Source organism: Pituophis catenifer, unplaced genomic scaffold (assembly GCF_029215685.1).
Source record: "Pituophis catenifer annectens isolate HBS135680 unplaced genomic scaffold, rPitCat1.0.hap2 SCAF_18, whole genome shotgun sequence".
Taxonomy (NCBI): domain Eukaryota; kingdom Metazoa; phylum Chordata; class Lepidosauria; order Squamata; family Colubridae; genus Pituophis; species Pituophis catenifer.
The window spans coordinates 5120526-5142712 of NW_027256898.1; the positions used below are offsets into that span (position 1 = coordinate 5120526).

General features: G+C 45.9%; 1 protein-coding gene across 1 annotated transcript in view; it reads right to left on the reverse strand.

The window, feature by feature from the left end:
- Positions 1-21399, reverse strand: part of SAMD11 (sterile alpha motif domain containing 11) — a 110121-nt gene extending 88722 nt beyond the window's left edge. Inside the window, exons 1-2 of the mRNA XM_070955967.1 lie at positions 20886-21399; positions 17192-17283 (exon numbers count right to left, since the gene is read on the reverse strand). Coding sequence (XP_070812068.1) covers positions 17192-17283; positions 20886-21399 — 606 coding nt within the window. The remainder of the gene's footprint in view (positions 1-17191; positions 17284-20885) is intronic.
- Between the last annotated feature and the right edge of the window lie 788 nt (positions 21400-22187).

Consider the following 22187-nt stretch of genomic DNA (forward strand, 5'->3'; position numbering starts at 1 on the left):
CCGCATATAACGAAAACCAATATAAAATGTTCTATCAGTGGCATTTAGCCCCAACAAGACTCACAAAAATGTACCCCAACCTAAAACCTAATTGCTGGAAATGCAAACAAGAACAAGGTACCTACTTCCATGTATGGTGGCTTTGCCCAGAAGTTAAAAAATTCTGGATTAAAATACAAAAATGGCTAAAAGAAATTGCACACTGTAAAATAGAATTGAAACCTGAACTGTTTCTTCTGGGGATTATTAAAGGAAATTACCCTAAAAGGATTAAATATTTAATTATTCATATAACCACAGCAGCAAGAATTGTACTTGTGCATGCCTGGAAAATGTCCACTATACCAACAGACTGTGCAATAATCCAGAAAATTTTCGAATGTGCAGAAATGGACAAACTTACTTTAGAACTAAATAATAAGGAAGACTCGGAATACTACTTAACTTGGGAAAATTGGTATCAGTGGATAGAAATTAAAAATACGGAACATATAGAATAAAATAAGATATAAAATGTGTTTAAATATGTCGATTGAGTAGGAATATGCGGGAATAGATGAACAAAGTTAAGAATTACGTACTGTCAGAATGACGTTGAATTGTATAATTATTACGGATGTATTTTTGTTATAGATGTATTTTAACTTGTATTTTTGGATTTTAAATGTTAATAAAGGTTTAGATAGATAGATAGATAGATAGATAGATAGATAGATAGATAGATAATATAGATAGATATAGATAGATAGCGATAGATAGATAAAATTTATATTTTGCTGATAAAGAAATAAAGGGAGACTAGTATAGATCTATTTCAAGCCTTTTAGCTTTCATCAGCTAGCCAGACCCTTACTCAGATTCGAACTTGGACTTCCTGCATGTTAGGCAGCTGAATTTGTCGTGAATGCAACTGCTTGAGGGCTCCTGGATTGGAGCTGAAAGGTGAAAGGGAGCAGAATGCCCCCTCCCACATTTTGGGGTAGACCAGGCCAGCCCGTTCACACACGATGGGCATTGATTAACAACCGAGGGATTAAAGGCCCAGAACGGGAGACAAATCGCATTTCTGTCCCTGAAAAAAATAAATAAAAACACACAGTTCTGACATCTGTTGTGTAGCTAAAAGTGCTTGCCAAGTTGGGAAACGGGGAGAATACAATTTGCACACAGCAGCTGCACCACCGTTGCAGAATGAAGTCACAGAACCCCAAAAATAATTTGCAAAAAAACCCCCAAACAAAACACCAACTTCCCTGCATCCATGCATATTCGTACGTATTTCACAAGTCGGACAGATGGACTTCCGCCAGTGAATTTTTAGCCTAAGCACACCTGAACACAGCTAACCTTTCAGGTGTCCCCCTGCACCGCACAAACGGGACACACACATGCTCGACTCCTCCCGTAAGCGGCTGTCACCAATTAAAAACCCTCGTTCGTGGCCTGAAGCGCTGGAGAAAGCCCCAGGCGATTTTAATGACATCTCTAAATAATTTTGACAGCAAAATTACTTATCTCCTCTCACCCTTACTCTGCCCTTGACACATCGCTAACAAGACGGAGGCCTGCTCCTGCCCTTCCTTCCCGTGTATTAATTTATTTCCCTTCCTACTTTCTCCCCTATCACACACACACAGAAACACACACAGACCGTCTTTAGCAAAATGATCCAAATGTTGGTTTGTTTTCAGGCTGGGCAATTATGTAGCCGAAACCCAGCCTAGGAGAAAACGGCCGCGAGAATTAAAAGGAAAAAAAAGATAAAATTGGCTCTGTTTTTTTAAACGCAGGTAGGCCTCGACTTACAAACCGCGTTCATTTAGTGACCGTTTGAAGAGACAACGGCACTGGGGGGGGGAATGACTTATGACCGTTTTTCAGAGTTATGACCGTTGCAGCATCCCCGAGGGGTCAAAATTCAGATCGTTGGCTCGTATTTATGACGGTTGCAATGTATCATGCGATTCCAATTTTGTGACTTTCTGACAAGCCAAGCCAGTTTGGAAAGCCAGATTCACTTAACCACCATTCTGCTAATGTAACAAACTGCAGGGATTCGTTTAATAACTGTTGCGAGAAAGGTCCTAAAATGGAACAAAATTCGCTTAACAATTTTCTCACTTGGCAGTAGAAAATTTTGGGCTCCGTTATGGACTACCTGTATTTGGATTTCCCAGGAGATATATATATATATATGCTGGCTTTTTGGAGTACCGTATAAACCATGATTGTTGGCTTGTTATCCTAAACCATGGTTGACGAACAGTGGATTGGAAGCATACCAAGCCAAAGTGAACCAAGCCACTATATTGCTTACTGTGCCTAACTTAGGATATGTGTCCAAGTTTTAATGGGAAAATAAACAAAGGGGCTGATTTGCAAACGACATGTGTTTAAATTTGTGTGATGAACCCAATATCATATTGCAAATTAACACAACGGGATTGAGCGCACATTAATAGTGCGTGCAAACCCCCACCCCCACTCCGCATCACTGCAAATGACAAAGTGCACGGATGGCCTGTTAACTTATTTCTCCCACGAAATCATTACAAAATCAATACAACCAACCAGTTAGGGCAGGCCAACGTAGTTATCTCAATGTTGCAGACAGGGGGAGCCCAAGAGCAAGTTAATTCCTGGTACAAATGCTGATTTATCCAACAGTTGTATTGTTCATTATTTGTTGGGGGTGTTTTTAATGCTTGTAATAAACAGCGAAATGAGGGGTGCTTGGTGCTTCTCTGAGCTTGTTTTCTCGCAGATGTTTCATTGCCCAAACTAGATAACATCATCAGCTAGTCGTCTAGCACTGATGAGGTTAACGAAAGTTAACCTAACGAAGTTAGGTTAACGAAATGTCTACAAGAAAACAAGCCAGCTCAGAGAGCACCAAGGACCCTCTCAGGTCAACCCTGAGCTACAAATTTCCTTCCTTCCTTCCTTCCTTCCTTCCTTCCTTCCTTCCTTCCTTCCTTCCTTCCTTCCCTCCCTCCCTCCCTCCCTCCCTCCCTCCTTCCTTCCTTCTCTTTGGTACTAGCACTGATACTGTTACCTAGTTTGGGTAAGGAAAGGTCTGGAAGAAAACAGCCAACCTCAAGAGAGCCCCAAGGACCCCACAGTCCCCCTCCCCCTCCCCCTTCTAGAACTGATGATGTTACTTAACGCGGTCACGAGACACCTGCGAGAAAACAGCCAAGCTCAGAGAGCACCAAGGACCCCTCCTACTTTCAACCCTGAGCTACAAATATTCTCCTTTATTAGCAAATAGCTTAGGAACTGAAACAGCTTAGGAGCATCTTCTTATGTCCCCCCCTGCCTGGAAACCAAACGGCGTAAATTATATTTATATATAATAATATAATAATTGGATAGATAGAATTTATATTTCGCTGATAAAGAAATAAAGGGAGACTAGTATAGATCTATTTCAAGCTTTTTAGTTCTCAGCATGCCTCAATAGAAAAACATATCTATCTATTTATCTATCTATCTATCTATCATCTATCTATCTATCTATCTATATGTATTTCTCTTTAGCCAGATTCTTCCTACGTAAACCAAGATTTTTATGCAGCCTTAGTTCAGTGAAATCCCAATCCACTAGTTTCTAGGCTTTTTTTCAGGCAGGCAGCAAGCTCCCTGCTGCCCATTGGGAGACTAAGGAGAACTAGAGCTGCATAAAAATCTTGGTTTATGTAAGAACCTGGCTAAAGAGAAATACATACAATATATATATATAGATAGATAGATAGATAGATAGATAGATAGATAGATAGATAGATAGATATAGATATATATATATAGATATATATATATAAAGTGTTTTTCTATCAAGGCATGCTGAGAGCTAAAACGCTTGAAATAGATCTATACAAGTCTCCCTTTATTTCTTTATCAGCTAAATATAAATTCTATCTATCTATCTATCTATCTATCTATCTATCTATCTATCTATCTATCTATCTAATCCGTGCTCTTAAGACCCTCTTATTCCAGCAAGCTGTTCTGGCCTAATTTTTCTCCCCTTTCTTTGAGATTTTAAATTGAAATTTTAATTTGTTTTAAATTTATTGGGATTTTAATTGTCGCGGGCTAAATGATTTAATTTGGTTTTAAATGGTTTTTCACTTTTGTATTTCTGTATTTTATCCTGTGCCTGGTTCACCGCCCTGAGTCCTTCGGGAGTAGGGCGGTATACAAATTTAATAAAACTAAAACTAAACTAATCCAATTATATGTGTTATATATAAATATAATTTACGCCGTTTGGTTTCCAGGCAGGGGGGGGGGACATAAGAAGATGCTCCCAAGCTGTTTCAGTTCCTAAGCTATTTGCTAATAAAGGAGAATATTTGTAATATATATATAGTGGATTGGGATTTCACTGAACTAAGGCTGCATAAAAATCTTGGTTTAGGTAGGAAGAACCTGGCTAAAGAGAAATACACATAAAGCCTACGAAAAGGAAAGAAAATATCTATATCTCTATCTATCTATCTATCTATCTATCTATCTATCTATCTATCTATCTATCTATCTATCTATCTATCTATCTATGTAACTAACTAACTAACTAACTAACTAATATATCTCCAAGCCTTTCTACCTTTCCGGAGTTGGGAGCTTACCAATTACCTGTGGTTTATTGCTTATACCCAACCCTGCGCTAAATAATTTGGGGGTGGGGGCGTTTAGCCAGCTTGGGGGTGCTCCTATATCCCCCCCCCCAATGCCTGGGAAGCGGGAGGGGGGAAGAAAGGCAGGGACGCAGCTTTGGAAGACCAGAAGAAGGAAGAGTGGGAAAGGGAAAGGGAAAGGAGCCCCCTACTCACCCCGGGCGCCTGTCCGCGGCTTCTCTGAACTAGCCAGGTTCCCGTGCAAAGCCAAGCCGCACACGTGCTTGCCCGGAACCCGGCAGGCGAGGCAGCCCAGCTCGCGGCTTAGCAAAGCGGCGTCGGGAGGGAGGGAGGGAGGGACGGGGGGCCGCCTGCGCGCTGCTTCCTCCCGGCTGCAAAACCGGCCGAACCGCCTCGCCTCCAGCTGGCAAACCCCGCTCTGACCTCGCCGGCTGGGGGAGGAGGGGAGGGAGAGATAAAGGGATGGATGGACGGAGGAATGGAATGGAATGGAATGGAGGGAGGGAGGGAGGGAGGGAAGGATGAAGAAGGGATGAAAGAATGGGGGAGGGAGGGAGGGAAGGATGGATAAGGGAAGGAATGGAAGGAGGAAAGGAAGGAAGGACGCAGGGAGGGAAGGAGGGATGAATAGATGGAGAGATGAAGGGAGGGAGGGGTGGGATGGAGGGAAGGATGAAGAAGGGATGAAGAAGGGAGGGAAGGATGAAGGAATGGGGGAGGGAGGGAGGGATAAAAGAAGGAATGGAAGATGGAAGGAGGCAGGGAGGGAGGGATAAATAGATGGAGAGATGAAGGGAAGGAGGGGTGGGATGGAGGGAAGGATGAAGAAGGGAGGGAGGGAAGGATAGAGGGAGGGAGGGAGGGATGAAGGAATGAGTGGAGGGAGGGAGGGATAAAGAAGGGAGGGGAGGATGAAGGGATGGGGATGGAGGGATAGGTGAAGGAATGGAAGGAGGGAGGGAGGGAAGGAGGAGGGAGAGATAAATAGATGGACAGATGAAGGGAGGGAGGAGTGGGATGGAGGGAAGGATGAAGAAGGGAGGGAGATGGAGGGAGGGAGGGATAAGTGAAGGAAGGGAAGGAAGGAAGAAGGGAGGGAGGGATAAATAGATGGACAGATGAAGGGAGGGAGGGGTAGGATGGAGGAAAGGATAAAGAATGGAGGGAGGGATAGAGGGAGGGAAGGATGAAGGAATGAGTGGAGGGAGGGAGGGATGAAGGGATGGGGACGGATGGAGGGAGGGATAGGGGAAGGAATGAAAGGAGGGAGGAAGGGAAGGAAGGAAGGAGGAGGGAGGAATAAATAGATGGACAGATGAAGGGAGGGAGGGAGGGGTGGGAGGGAGGAAAGGATGAGGGAGGAAGGGATGAGTGGAGGGAGGGAGGGAGGAAGAATGGAGGGAAGAATGAAAGGACGGGGGTGGGATGGAGGGAGGGATAGGTGAAGGAATGGAAGAATGGAGGGAAGGGAGAAAGGAGGGATAAATAGATGGACTGATGAATGGAGGGAGAGATGGACGGAGGGGTGGGATGAAGGAATGGAGGGAGGGATGAATGGAGAGAGGGATGGAGGGAGGTTGGGGTGAGGAAAGGAGGGATGGACAGAAGGATGAAGGGATGGGGAAGGTATGTAGGGAGGGAGGGATAAATGGATGGATGGCAATGGAGGGAGGGAGGAATGAAGGGAGGGCGATGGAGGAAGGGATGAAATGGGGGAGGGAAGGGATGGAGGGATAGATGAAAGAACGAAGGGATGGATGGGAAGATGTATGCTCCAGCCCCCAATTCCAGAGGCAGCCAAAAACAGAGGCCATTCCCCCAACTTTGACAAAGCAGAAAATCCGAGTTAGACAACGAAGGCCCGCTTCACACAGCCTGCTGACCCCAGTCACTGAATCAAGCAGGGTTGACCCCCAAGGATCCTGAGGGGTACGCAAGCCATCCAAGGGACAAACCTTGGCCCAGCCTAGCAGGTTGGAGAACGCAGTGAGCAATCCTCTAGGTTAAAGAAGCTGTTTTCCATCTGTCAACAGGGTGGCGGTTCTTTAAACAAACACTAATCCAGTCGGGGCATCCAAACTCTTAAACAAACCAATAAAAGATTTCTGCAATCTGTCAAGATCTCCCATGTACGGAAGCCAAGAATTGATTTTTATTTTATTTTTTTTAGAGGGTGAGTCTCTGTTCCGGGACTTTCCTCTTGTGTGCAAAGGGTTAGGCTTGCATTTAGGCGTTGAACCCCAGAGGGTTCCTTGGCTTACAACCGTTTCACTTAGGGACGTTTCAAAGTTGCAACGGCCCTAAGAAAAGCGACTTTTATGACCATTTTTCGCACTTACGGCCAAGGCCCGCCCATCCCTGTGGTCACGTGAGCAAAATCCGGACGCTTCTTGGCAACGGACTCGTATTTATTTTATATCAAATTTATTTATGACAGTTTATAAAACTATTTATGACAGTTGCCACCCTCTGACGAGCAAAAGAGCCTTGGTAGTACAGTGGTCTAAAGCACCCTGTTATTAAGACCAGCTGCCTGCAATGACTGCAGGTTCGAATCTCTCCAAGGCTCAAGGTTGACTCAGCCTTCCGTCCTTTCTAAGGGAGGTAAATTGAGGACCCAGTTTGTGGGGGCAATAAGCTGACTTTGTATAAAATATACAAAAGTATGAAGGCTATTGCTTAACGCCTTGTAAGCCGCCCTGAGTCTCCGGAGAAGGGCGGCATATAAATCATATAAAATAAATTTTTAAAAAAGGGGGGGGGGACGTCGGAAGGTCCCACGGGGACCTTAACAACTGTGGCAGGAAAGTTCATAAAAATGGGGCAAAACTCACTCGACAGCTGTCTTGCTTAGCAACGGAACTATTCAGCTCACTTGCGGTCGTACGTTTGAGGACTGCCTCGTGTCGGAGAGCCACTTGGGTCTAGTGGCGAAGGCACCAAAAATAAGTAAAATAAATAGATAAGCCTACAAATGGGGAAGGCCAAACTTCTTGCTATTGCAAACGGCATCCTGACCTTGGCAACTGCCCCACATGTACAGCAGTGGCCAAAATTGTGGAAACCTTTTGGGAAAAGTGTCTTTTTGAGGTTTGATGGCTAATAACACCACTTTTTTTTAATTTTTTTGGAGTTTCAAGATAATCCTATTCCACTGCTGGAATGGCCTGGGGACAGCCCAGACCTGAACCCAATCGAAAATCTACGGAGATGACTAAAAAAACTTGTTAAGTCAGAAGCGACCCAGCAATAAAACCCAGTTAATAGAAGCCATCGTTCAATCTTGGTTTCACATGATAACAGCTGCAGAACTCAAAGACTTGGTTCACTCCATGGGAAGACGTTGTAAGGCCATCATTCATGCTAAAGGTTACCCAACTAAGGATTAACTGACATGGGGATCATGTTTGCATATCTCGTTTTTTCTATGATGATCATTTTTGTGTTTCTCGTTTTTTTCTACCTGTTTCACTTTCTTCTTTAGACTATCACTGCTATTCTAACAGCAAATCCTTCATAAAAGTTACGGCATTACTTTCTTGATTAAATTATCTTTCCATGGATATATAAATTTATGGTACGACTCCAAAAAAAAAAAAAAGTGGTGTTATTAGCTAAGTTTTAGAAAACACACTTTTCCCAAAAGGTTTCCACAATTTTGGCCACTGCTGTATGCCCATTTGTAGCCTCCCAGTCACACAACAACAATTTAAAGCTTTTCTGCTAAAGACTGAGGATACATTTTCAACTGCACAGGCAGAGCTCAAGCACAGTTGTTCAGTGAATCGGTGCGGTTGTTAAATGAATCACACGGTCGTTAAGCAAATCTGGCTCTCCCCCTCCCCTACATTGAATGGGCTTATTGGGATGCCAGCTGGAAAAGTGGCAGGTGGCAGTCACACAAATCGGGGATGCTGCAACTATCCGTAAACACATGTCCGCTGCCAAGTGCCCCAGTTTGTGACCTCGTGAGCATGGGGGGGATGCTGCGACGGTCGTAAGTGCGAGGCATGGCTGTAAGTCGCTCTTTTCAGTGCCTTTGTGACGGTTGCTAAATGAATCGTAAAGTCAAGGACAGCCTGTGTAGTCGCTCCGCTAAAAACCTTCTCTTCTTTTTTCCCCCTTAAATCGCTAGCGTTTTAAAGAATGCGGGAAGCAGATACGTTGAGGAAGACTTTAGATGTTCAACCTTCCTTTCCTTTCCTTTCGAAAAAACCCTCCTGTGAAAATCACCCAAGTAGTTAAGAGTCCAGGAGTCTGCAACCTTAAATACTCAAAAGAGCCATTTGGATCCATTTCCTACAGAAAAGAAAACAATGGGAGCCACAAAACTTGGGTGGGCATGGCCAACTTGATGTCACTCACTCCCAGCCAGTCACATGATTCCCTCCCAGCCACGCCTACCTAGGTTTTGTGACTCCCAGTGTTTTCTTTTCTGTGGGAAACAGGTATCTCTTTCTCTGTCTCTCTCATCTTTTTCTCTCCTTCTGTCTCCCCCTTTCCCTGTTTCTCTGTCTCTCTCTCTCTCTCCCTCTGTCTGTCTATCTATCTATCTATCTATCTATCATCTATCTGTCTATCTATCATCTATCTATATCTATATCATCTATCATCTATCTATCATCTATATCTATCTATCTATCTATCATCTATCTATCATCTATCTCTATCTATCTATCTATCTATCTATCTATCTATCTATCTATCTATCTATCTATCTATCTATCTATCTATCTAATCATCTATCTATATATCATCTATATCTATCTATCTATCTATCTATCTATCTATCTATCTATCTATCTATCTATCTATCTATCTATCTATCTATTTATCTATCATCTATCTCTGTCTGTCTGTCTGTCTGTCTGTCTGTCTATCTATCTATCTATCTATCTATCTATCTATCTATCTATCTATCTGAAAATCATAAAAAAAAGTTAGTGGCGTCTAACTATATATAGTCGGCAAGTACAAGGGCACTTCGCTCCCGCTCTGGAATATGGAGCGAGTCTCCATCCCCCGCTGTCACCCTTACCTTCTCAGGCCAGGTGAGGAGTGACTGGGAGGGGAGGGGAGGGTGAGGGGCGGGGCCAGCCAGTGGTGGGTTCAGCTGACAGGGAGCCACAGTAGGGGGACGAAAGAGCCACATGCGGCTCCAGAGCTGCGGGTTGCCGACTCCCAAGTTAAGACAGCCAAGAAAAAGAATATCTCGCCCAAAACGAAAATGCCAACCACTCCTAGCAAACTGACGGAAGAGTTGGTGTTCAAACTGAAACTGAGGGGGGGAATATCTATGGGAAAGCCCCTTGCTAGGCACACCTCTGGGTATGGGGCTGGCATTCCTGCGTGTGCACACATGCTACGGAGCCAGCCCAGCCTAAAATTATGCACTCATCGAGTCACCTGTGGGGGTGTCGAGATTCGGCTCCAGGCGACGGAGGCAAGGACGTGGCAGGGAGGGTTGTTTTCTTTAAATAGATTTAGCTTTCCTTTAGGCCTTAAGGTGATTAATGGGGAAGGTATTTATAGACCGCTGGGTTAGTCCCACAGGAAAGTTAAAAGGGTGTTTTGTGATTATTCCTGCAGGGTTCTGTCTGGGATTAAGAAGTGCATGGGGGGGAAAAAAATTGAATATAATTCAGCAATGCTTATTTTAAAGGGGGGAAGGGGTTAGTGTCGGGATGGCGAACCTATAGTACGCATGACAGAGGTGACACGAAGAGCCCTCTCTGTGGGCACACGTTCCGTCGCCAGCTGCTCTTCTGGTTTCCAGTGCACATGTGGCCATTTTCTGGGCCAATTTCCATATTTTGGGCTGTTTTCAGCCTGTTTTTTGGGCCAAAAATGCCCTGAAAACACCCTGAAAATGTCCCCAAAAGCCCTAAAAACAGCCTGAAAAACACCCCAAAACAGCCAAAAGCAAGCCATTTTCTGTCCATTTTTTTGGCCATAAATGCCCTGAAAACGGTCCCAAAACAGCCTGAAAGCAGCCTGAAAAACACCCTGAAAACAGTCCCAAAAACAGACTGAAAACAGCTTGAAAAACACCCTGAAAACGGTCCCCAAAACAGCCTGAAAACAGTCCCCAAAACAGCCTGAAAAACACCCTGAAAACAGTCCCAAAAACAGCCTGAAAACAGCTTGAAAAACGCCCTGAAAACAGCCCCCAAAACAGCCTGAAAACAGCCTGAAGAACACCCTGAAAACGGCCCCCAAAACAGCCTGAAAACAGCCTGAAAAACACCCTGAAAATGGCCCCCAAAACAGCCTGAAAACAGCCTGAAAACAGCCCCAAAAACAGCCTGAAAACAGCCTGAAGAACACCCTGAAAACGGTCCCAAAAACAGCCTGAAAACAGCTTGAAAAACACCCTGAAAATGGCCCCCAAAACAGCCTGAAAACAGTCCCCAAAACAGCCTGAAAACAGTCTGAAAAACACCCTGAAAACGGTCCCAAAAACAGCCTGAAGAACACCCTGAAAACGGCCCCAAAACAGCCTGAAAACAGCCTGAAAACAGCCTGAAAAACAGCCTGAAAACATCCCAAAAACAGCCTGAAAAACAGCCTGAAAACAGCTCCCAAAACAGCCTGAAAACAGCCTGAAGAATACCCTGAAAACGGCCCCCAAAACAGCCTGAAAAACAGCCTGAAAATGGTCCCAAAAACAGCCTGAAAAACAGCCTCAAAACAGCCTCAAAACAGCCTGAAGAACACCCTGAAAACGGCCCCAAAACCAGCCTGAAAACAGCCTGAAAACGGTCCGAAAAACAACCTGAAAACAGCCTGAAAAACAGCCTGAAAAACAGCCTGAAAAACAGCCTGAAAAACAGCCTGAAAATGTCCTGAAAACAGCCCCCAAAACAGCCTGAAAACAGCCTGAAAAATGCCCAAAAAACAGGCATGTGCGCGCCAGCTAGCTGATCTTTGGGTTTCCAGCACATGCACATGCGTTCCGGTTTGGCCACTCGGTGCCGAAAAACTCCGCCACGACTGGGTTAGTGTGTATAAACTATCGAGAAATATAACCAGGCCTCTTTATTGCCACGTAAAGTTAGCCTTAGTTTTAAGTCTTCAACCGTTCAGCCTTTAGGCACAGCGGGGCTGCTTTTAAATTATTCTTGGCTAATAATTTAAACTAATTATCTCCACGGAAAACACCTTTCCAGTTCTCTGCCTGGGAGGGAGCCGGGGTGGAACGAAAAGTCCAAACACTCCCGAGACTTCGGAGGGCGAGCAAATCCTTGGTAAATTTCTCTTTTTTTTAATTAGAGGTGGCACAGCTCTTCAGATCCTCCGTTTGATCTTCCAGCTCGGAGAGGTATCGCTTCCAATTCTCGTTTTCGAGGCGTGTTCGTACACACCGCAGCTAATGAAGCAAAGCGTGTCTCAATCCATGTTAAGGGATGTGCAATTTTGCCCCCACCCACCGAGCTGTCCCATAAAGGCTACGTTTCTCTCAGCCCAAAACTTGTGACAACAAATCTTGGGCAGGATCCATAACAAACACACACATTGAATTCACTTTTGGCTGAATGGGTGAACCGTGGTTTTAAAGTTTAAGAGATCTCTACGCTGTATATACTTGTTGTGACCCAGGCCCAAGTAAGTATTATCAGACGCAATCAGAGGTGGGTTCTACTTACCTTTACTACCGGTTTGTAGTGGGGCCGCTCGCACGCGCGCGCTCTTCTGCGCAAGCGCAGAAGCGTTTTGATGACGTCGGGGTCGATGGGCGGAGCCTCCCGCCGGTTTTACTACCGGTTCTATAGAACCGGTGCGAACCGGGGGGGCAACCCACCACTGGACGCCATCAGTTCGAAAACAGACTTTATTAGAACAGCTGAGAATTAACTCGTTCTCAGCGTAGTCCAAACTAATTCAAAACAAATTCTTCACAACACAGCCTTATCACAAACCTTGGTCTAATTAGGCAACTTGCCAAAGGCTTTTCTTGGCAAAAATTCAGGAGCAGAAGACGCCGACAAGAAATAAATGCAGCAAGACAAGAAACAAATCTATCAACGTTGTTTTCCCACAAAGAGCCCAAGAGCCATTGCTGGTCTTTTAAGCCTTATGGGAGGGGCCAATCATCTCCTGGCCTTCCTCCTGAGTCGTCCTTTTTGCTTTAGCTGCTCTTGCCTTCTGGCAGCTCTTCTCATGCGTGCGCTAGGAACAGGCTCCTCCTGTTCCTCTGCCTCTCTACTGTCAGCCTCTGGAGGCTCCGGAGTCCGCGCATCACTCCCAGATGGCCCTGGCCCCATCTCTGCCTCCGACGCAGAGCCCTCATCCGGGCCTTCCCCAGCCTCCACGCCAGGCCCATGTTCTTCCTCAGCCTCCTCACTGTCCGACTCCGCTGCCAGCTCCGCAGGCTGCTGGCGGACCACAACAATACTCATGGATAAGCCCTTGAATTTTTAACTAAGATACTATGAAAAATGTGCCACCCACCAACGTTCAGAATACAGAGTTGGAAGGGACCTTCGAGGTCTTCTAGTCCAACCCCTTGCTTGGGACAAATGACTGTCCAGTCTTTTCTTAAAAGCCTCCAGTGGTGCAGCACCCATAACTTCTAACAAATATATAAAAAAAGTAAAGATAATATGTAAAGGAGTCCCTGCGGATTTGTTCTCCGCTAAGTCAATCCATATTTTTCATATTTTGGATAATATTTGAGGATCTGCTTACCAACATATGGGCTTAATCCAGGAATATATATATATGAGAAATATAGATACTTTTTTAAAAAATTACCATATAAGCACATCCATGGAAAAGCCGAACTCAAATTTTGGGGTACATTTTAGCACCTAAAATTCTTGGCTGATCTGCAAGTATTTTAGTGGCCAAAATTGTGGAAACCTTTTGAGAAAAGTGTATTTTTGAGGTTTGATGGCTAATAACATCACTTTTTTTGGAGTTTCGAGATAATCCTATTCCACTTGCTGGAATGGCCTGGGAATAACCCAGACCTTAACCCAGTTGAAAATCTAGGGAGCCGACTAAAGAAACTTGTTAGTCAGAAGCGACCCAGCAATAAAACCCAGTTAATAGAAGCCATCGTTCAATCTTGGTTTTGCATTAGAACAGCTGCAGAACTCAAAGACTTGGTTCACTCCATGGGAAGCCACTGTAAGGCCATAATTCATGTTAAAGATTACCCAACTAAGGATTAACTGACATGGTGATCATTTTGTATATCTCATTTTTTCTACACATTTCACTTTTCTTCTTTAGACTGTCACTGCTGTTCTAATAGCAAATCCTTCATAAAAGTTATTGCATTGCATTCTTGATTAAATTATCTTTCCATTGATATATAAATTTATGGTACTACTCAAAAAAAAAAGTGGTGTTATTAGCTAGTTTTAGAAAATACACTTTTCCCAAAAGGTTTCCACAATTTTGGCCACTGCTGTATATATTTGCTGTCCCTATCTGATCCACCTAACTAAAAAGCATAAAAATACCCACTGAAGATCCTTGTTCAGGTTCACACAGCACCTGAATCCCACTTTGCTTCATCCTGTTTTATTAACACCCCACCGATTGCATTCACACATTAGACAGAGCTCTGGTGGCTCAGCAGACTAATTAACATCCACTTACATCTGCTGCCTGCAATTACTGCAAGTTCAAATCTCACCAGGCTCAAGGTTGACTCAGCCTTCCATCTTTTCTAAAGTAGATTAAATGAGGACCCAGATTATGGGGGCAATAAACTGACTTTGTATAAATATACAAAAGGATGAAGGCTATTGCTTAACGCACTGTAAGCCGCCCTGAGTCTCCGGAGAAGGGCGGCATATAAATCAAATTAAAAAAAAAAAAAGACGAAGTCATAAATTTATAATCCGCAAGGCTGGATTTTAAACACACGGCAAAAAAAACCCTCAACCATATCTTGGCTTCCTATGTGATAAGATTCCAGCTACTGGTTAAAGTCTCATCTACTCTAACTACAGAGAAAGTGGAAACATGGCACGCTTATAGAATCCAGTTTTTTTTAAAAAAAACTTAAAATCTTGACATCATCTGGCACGAAAGGCAAACAACCCAGAACTGAATGTCCATTTCGACCCAGGAATATATTTTGAGCATAGGAACTGCAGGGAATTCAGATATAAAAGGTTATCTCCAAGCTTCCTTTATTTCAGCTAGACGGAATCTCTTCTATTAGGGAAAGAGAGGTCTACTTTCTACTCATCATCCCTGCTAAGAATTTAATCCAGAATGAAATTGGTTCAAATGTCATTACCAGTTCTTTACAGACACATGCGCAAATCTGTGACAGATCTCTCTTAAGAGTTCATCCCACCCACCCACCCCAAAGCAGCTTCGGGGTTTTTGGTTTGGTGTTGTTTTTTTAAAAAAAAATCTGTTCCTTGTTTCTTTTCCCAGATGTGCTTTAAAAATAAGCAATGCCAGACATCTGTTTTTCACCAGCCTTACAAGTTATGTACGCAATTCGGATCCCATGGGGTTTTCTCAAAATGCCAAATTCTTCTCTCTCTCTCTCTCCGCCCCCACGCCCCCCCCCACCACCTCCAAGCAAATACAAGCATCTGACTTTAATCACAAAACCGGCGATGCTGTGCGGGCAAAACTTGCCACGCTATGGATGCCCCCATCAGAAAGTGGTGAGGCCAATCACACACAGACTGCCATGCAAACCTTACCATCTGCACATCATACCAGACACCCGAGTGGCAATCCATCAAACCCAATTTCCTCTTCTTCTTCCACAGCAGTCACCATATCCAGCTATTCCTCGCTTGCTGGAACTGCTTTCGCCCTCCCGCTCCAAGAATACGACGACGACCTCCTTATGAAATTATAAGAAGTCAATAAACATTCGGTGGCATCTGCAGCCTTGCAACCAAAGCAGCCTTCTTCCCCTAAACCACATTCAACCCTCTTCCTTAAGACACCTCCGGTGGACCAGCAGATCTGAATTGTGTTAGGTTTCCACTCAACAGCAGTTGCAACATTTGCATTTCCCAAAAAAAAACCAAGCAAAACTCGAAAAGGAGAAACAAAAAACAAACAGAGAAAGGCAGCAGTAGTTTTCCCAGACAAAAGATGCCTCCATCGCCTGTGTGAACGCAACTGTTCTCAACTACATGATTATTATTATTTTTATATTACAAAATCTGGAGAGCTTTAAAAAGCAGACAAAAACATCTATTTCCTTTTTTCAATTCTTCTAAGCAGTGGAGATAGATGATCTTCTGAAGATTTCTCTCTGATCCCAAAGGAGGGACGCCAATCCGGTATGGTTGGCTTTATTCCACTAAGAGGGTGGGTAAGAAATAGGATGGATGGATGATAGGTAGGTAGGTAGGTAGGTAGGTAGGTAGGTAGGTAGGTAGGTAGATAGATAGATAGATAGATAGATAGATAGATAGATAGATAGTAGAGAGATGTTTCAGAGAGAAATAACAGGAGAGAGAGAGAGAGATGATAGATATAGATAGATAAAGAGAGAGAGAGAGAAATGACACAGACGAGAGAGAGAGAGAGAGAGAGAGAGAGAGAGAGGTAGAGAGATAGTAGAGAGAGATGTGTCAGAGAGAAATAACAGGAGAGAGAGAGATGATAGATATAGATAGAGTGAGAGAGAAATGACAGACTAGGTAGGTAGGTAGGTAGGTAGGTAGGTAGGTAGGTAGGTAGATAGTGTGAGAGAGAAATGACAGACTAGATAGATAGATTAGATAGATAGATAGATAGATAGATAGATAGATAGATAGATAGATGTGTCAGAAAGAAATAACAGGCTAGAGACAGAGAGAGAGAGATGTGTCAGAGAGAAATAACAAGATAGAGATAGATAGATAGATAGATAGATAGATAGATAGATAGAGATGGATAGATAGAGAGATAGTAGAGAGATGTGTCAGAGAGAAATAACAGGAGAGAGAGAGAGATGATAGATATAGACAGATAGAGTAAGAGAGAGAGAAATGACAGACTAGATAGATAGATAGATATAAATAGATAGATAGAGATAAATAGAGATAGATAGAGATAGATAGATAGATAGATAGAGATAGATAGATAGAGATAGATAGATAGATAGATAGAGATAAATAGATAGAGATAAATAGATAGAGATAGATAGATAGATAGATAGATAGATAGATAGATAGATGAGATAGAGAGATAGAGATAGAGATAGATAAAAGAGATAGAAAGATAGATAGATTAATTTCCCCTCTCCCACCCACTTCTTTTAAATCAGAACCGGGTCCTACAGCTGGAGGCGAGTGGCTGGCAAGTTAGAGAAACCCAAACCATTCCCCCCTTCTCCCCCCCCCGTGGAAAAATTGTCTTCCACGCAACGGGTCCAAAGCTTGTGACCGTTTTAAATGACAGCCTTAATCCAGAAGGTGGAAAAAACAACACCACACACAGCAGCAGCAAAAAACGTGCCATAATGAGGAGGGAGAGAGAGAGAGAGAGAGGGAAAGAGAAAAATCCGGATTCATTTTGGGTTGGTTGTTGTTGTTGTCGTTTGTTTGCTTTTTTTTTTTTCACGATCATCTTACCACTGGAGACGAAATTCGACACCCAGGGCAATCACAGATTGGTGGATGTACCTGTAAAATTCCTTTGGACATAAGCGTCTTCAAACTTTTCCCTGGGTAGAGGAAGACAAAAAAAAAAGGTGGGGAGGGGGGGAAAGAAGGGGGCAGAGAAAGGAGAAAGTGCTTAGGTTGTTTTTTTTGGACGAGAGCAAAAGGCATCGCACAAAAGACATCAGCCCTGCTTCCCACCCACCTACCCACCCACCCACCCCCTCCAAGGCCCCCCAACCCGTTCCTTAATTGAACCCTCTCCCCATCGATGAAAAAGGAAGCATGCCCCCCACCCTCATTAGCCCTTAACTAATCCTCTTACAAAGAAAAGAATAGAAAGAAAGAAAAAAAAGAAAGAAAAATATAGATAGAAATATAGAAAGACAGACAGAAAGAAAGAAAGAAAGAAAGAAAGAAAGAAAAAAGAAAGAAAAAAGAAAGAAAGATAGACAGAAAAGAAAGAAAAGAATAGAAAGAAAGAAAGAAAAAGAAAGAAAGACAGACAGACAGACAGAATGATAGTTAGAAAGATAAAAAGACAGACAGAAAGAAAAAAGATAGAAAGATAGACACAGAAAGAAAGACAGACAGAAAGATAGAAAGAAAAAAGATAGAAAGATAGAAAGACAGACAGAAAGACAGAAAGAAAGAAAAAAGAAAGAAAAAAAGAAAGAAAAAAGATACAGACAGAAAAGAAAAGAATAGAAAGAAAGAAAGAAAGAAAAAGATAGATAGATAGAAAGACAGACAGACAGAAAGAAAGAAAGAAAGAAGAAAGGTAGAAAGATAGAAAGATAGAAAGACAGACAGAAAGAAAGATAGAAAGACAGACAGACAGAAAGATAGATAGAAAGAAAGACAGACAGACAGAAAGAAAGAAAAAAGAAAGAACGATAGAAAGATAGAAAGATAGAAAGACAGACAGAAAGAAAGAGAGAAAGAGAGAAAGAAAAAAGATAGAAAGATAGAAAGACAGACAGAAAGAAAAAAGAAAGAAAGAAAGAAAGAAAGAAAGAAAGAAAGAAAGAAAGAAAGAAAGAAAGAAAGAAAAAACCTTGGCCAGACTGAAAAGGTGACTAATGGGGAACCGGGGGGGGGTGGGGGATGGGGGGAAGGAGGTTGGGGGCTTGGGAGGGGGAGGGGAAGGAGGGGCCAGGCTTCTTTCTTCCCCCACCCTTCCCCCCCATTCTAGATGCAGTGTAGAAGGGCTATCTAACCCCCCCCCTCCCATCTCTCTCCCTCCGACCAACCGACCGCGAAGGCTGCGGAGGACGGGAAGGGACGGACAAGGTCTCTCTCCCCCCGAGGGCAGAGAGACGGGGGGGGGTTGCAGCGGAGCGGGGTTGAGGCTTCATTAGCGGTGGGGAGGGGGGGGTGGGGGTGGGGGAGAGACAGCCCCCTCCTTCCCTCTCTCTCTCTCCTTCCCCCCCCCTCCTCTTCTTCCTCCAGGCAATCAATAAACAAGGCGAGGTGTCAATCAACCGCCTGGAAACGACCTTTCGCCGGTCTCTCTCTCTCTCTCCCTCGCCCCCCACCCCACCCCGTCTCCGCTCGCCGCATCCTGCTAATGATATGTCAAAGCCGCCTCTTCCGAGCCCTACACGGACACACACACACACACACACACACACACACACACACAGCCAGCGGGAGAGAGAAAAGACCAAAGTCCCAGGCGGCGACGGGGCGCCCACGCCAAACACATTACACACACACACAGAGACCGCCTCGGGCTGCGTTCCGCGGTTGGAAAAAAAGAGGGGAAGGGGAAGCCGCGTCGGGGAAGGGGAAGGGAGAGGGGGGGGAGACCCCAGCTCTGCCCCCCCACCTGCCCTCCGTGGGGTTTTCCTCCTCCCCCCTCCCTTGATTTCATTCAATAAAATGAAATGAAAAATGAAATTTTGGCTTCTGCTCTCCCCCCAAAAAAGAGGGACCGATCCCCCAAAGCGGCGCAAAGAGGGCAGGAGAGAACCCCGCGGGGACGCCAGCTACAAGGAGAACCCCCTCCCCAAAATTGGGGGGGGAGGCGGACAGCAGCAATCAGGCATAAGTGGGGAAGGGGGCTTTGGGGGGGGTCGCATTAATGCTCCCCCCACTCACCCACCCCGCAGCCAAGCGCCTCCGACGGTAAACAACAGCTGGGCCAAGCTTTTTTGGCCAGCGGGGATCGCAAAGCGGAGCCCCGCCGTTCCTTTCCCCCTCCGCTCCGAGCGCGCCACCCACCCGCTTCCAGGCGCCAAAGAAGAAGCCGCCGCCGCCGCCGCCGCCGTCTCGGAGCTTTCCGGCTTTAGAAGGTCGCCGCGGCTCCATTGGCAGCCCGAGCAAAAGCCGAAGGAGGGTTGCGCTCCGCGCCAGGCGGCCGGTGGGGTTTGGAGTGAAGGCGCGCGGCTCCAGCGCTCCCGTCTCTCTTTCTTTTTTTTTTTTTTCCCCACTCCCCCCCTTCCACCCCGCCGGCGAACGGGAGGAAAGCTCCCTCCCTCCTTCCCTCCCTCCCTCCCTCCTTCCTTCCTTCCTTCCCTCCCTCCTCTTTTTGCCCGCCCCGAACTGCGGGGACGGACGCACCTCCGAAGTCTCTCGCGCGCCTCTGCGCAACTTTGCAACCACGCGGGGGGGAAAACTCTCCAACGCGCGCTCTCTCGCTCTTCCTTCCCCCCCCCACCCGCCCCCCCCAAAAAAACAGGGGAGAGTGGTGGTGGTGGTGGTGGGAAACATCCCCCCCTCCTTCGCCCGCCTCTTCCCAAACCAGGCTGCGCGCGATCCAAGAGGATCTCTGCGCGCATTCCCTTCCCCTCCCCACCAATGATCCCCGCAGAAGGAGGTGTCAAGACTGGGTAAAACCACACAAACAGACCTACCCTGCGCCCCCCCCTTCCTTCCTCCCTCCTCCTCCTCCATCCTATAGTCCGTAGCCCCCCCCATCGAAGAATGAATTTTTAATTATTTTTTTTTAAATTTGATTTATATGCCGCCCTTCTCCGGAGACTCAGGGCGGCTTACAATGCGTTAAGCAACAGCCTTCATCCTTTTGTATATTTATACAAAGTCAGTTTCTCTTTCTTTCTTTCTTTCTTTCTTTCTTTCTTTCTTTCTTTCTTTCTTTCCTTCTTTCTTTCTTTTTTTTTTAATTTGATTTATATGCCGCCCTTCCCCAGAGACTCAGGGCGGCTTACAATGCGTTAAGCAACAGCCTTCATACTTTTTTGTATATTTATACAAAGTCAGCTTATGGCCCCCACAAACCGGCTCCTCAATTTACCTACCTTAGAAAGGATGGAAGGCTGAGTCAACCTCGAGCCTGGCGAGATTCGAACTTACAGTCATTGCAGACAGCGGGTGTTAATCACAATGCTTTTAGTCTGCTGAGCCACCAGACTCAGACCTTAATGTTTTTAATGTTTGAATGTTTTTTTTTTATAATGATTTTTTAAAATGTATTGTGAGTCTTCGGAGAGGGGCGGCATATAAATTGAGTTCATGAAATGAAATGAAATGAAATGAAGAGCCGAGGGAGGGAAAGTGGCGAGAGGGCCTCTGCCCATGGGCAGAGCGCCTGCCACCCCAAGAGCCTCGGGGGAAAAAGAGAGAGAGAGAGAGAGAGAGAGAGAGAGAGAGAAGCCAAGCTTTCCCCCACGTGCGCTTTTTTTTGGGGTGGGCCAAGGGGTACCTTTGTGTCGGATGCTGCGCTTCCAATCCTTGGCCGTCTCCCGGCCGCTGACGAACTGAAACTCGTTGGGGGTGAGCCACTCGCCCCGGTAACGGATGGAGGGCCCTTTGCTCCCCTGGCAGAGTTTGCGGATGTAAAGCAGGGCACGGTTCTCGCCGCACTCCACCTCCAGGCAAGGCTCCCCTCGGTCGAAGAAAGGCTGGAAGTCCGGCGCGGTGGAGGAGACGGCGGCGGAGGAGGAGAAGCGCTCCAGCACCAGCTCCTCGGGCAGAGGGGGCGGCGGGGGGGCGGCGGCCGCGGCGTGGAACTCCAAGTAGGCGCGTTGCTGGTGCTGCTGCTGGTGGGCGACGGCGGCGGCGAAGAGCTGCTCGTAAGCCGGCGGCGGGTGCGGGGTCACAACCGGGAGGGAAGCGGCGGCGGCGGCTAAAGGCAGCAGGTACTCCATGGGCTGCGGGTGGAAGGCGGCCAGCGCCAGCTCCTCGCCATCCGGGCGCTCCCTTTTGATGGCCGGCATGGTGGCGGCTTCTCCGCGGAGGAGGAGGAGGAGGAGGAGGAGGCAACAGCAGCTACACCTTGCAGGCGCCGCCGCCGGAGGAGGAGGCTGGCGAGGCGGCGGCGGCGGAGAAGGAGGAGGAGGAGGAGGCGGCGGCGGCAGCCACGGGGCGCCGCCGGACTCCCGCAGCCAGCGCCGGCAGCGTTGGGTTGTTGTGTGTGTGTGTGTGTGTTTAAATCAGCGGCTACGACGCGCCTCCGGCGGCGGCTTGACATTTCGGCCAGCGAGGGGGCGCCGCCACTGCGGTCGCCGAAGGGGTATGGGTCTCTCCCTACTTCGTCCTCCTGCCGCCGCCGCCGGTGGGAGAAAGCGATCCACTCGCCCCGAGCCTGACCTCGGCCTCTGTTAATACCCCCGTTGGACTAAGTTCAGGGCTTCCTTCCTTCCTTCCTTCCTTCCTTCTCTTTCTTTCTTTCTTTCTTTCTTTCTTTCTTTCTTTCTTTCTTTCTTTCTTTCTTTCTTTCTTTCTTTCTTTCTTTCTTTCTTTCTTTCTTTCTTTCTTTCTTTCTTTCTTCCTTCCTTCCTTCCTTCCTTCCTTCCTTCCTTCCTTCCTTCCTTTCTTTTCTTTTCTTTTTTCCACCATCCGCCAGATCCACGCAAGCCTTTTCAGTTTATTTTTCTTTTCTTTTTTTTCCACCATCCGACAGATCCACTCCAGCCTTTTCAGCTTCCCCCCCTTTTCCCCATTACCGCCAGATCCACGCGTGCCTTTTTAGCTTTTTTTTTCTTTTTTTCCCCACCACCCCCGA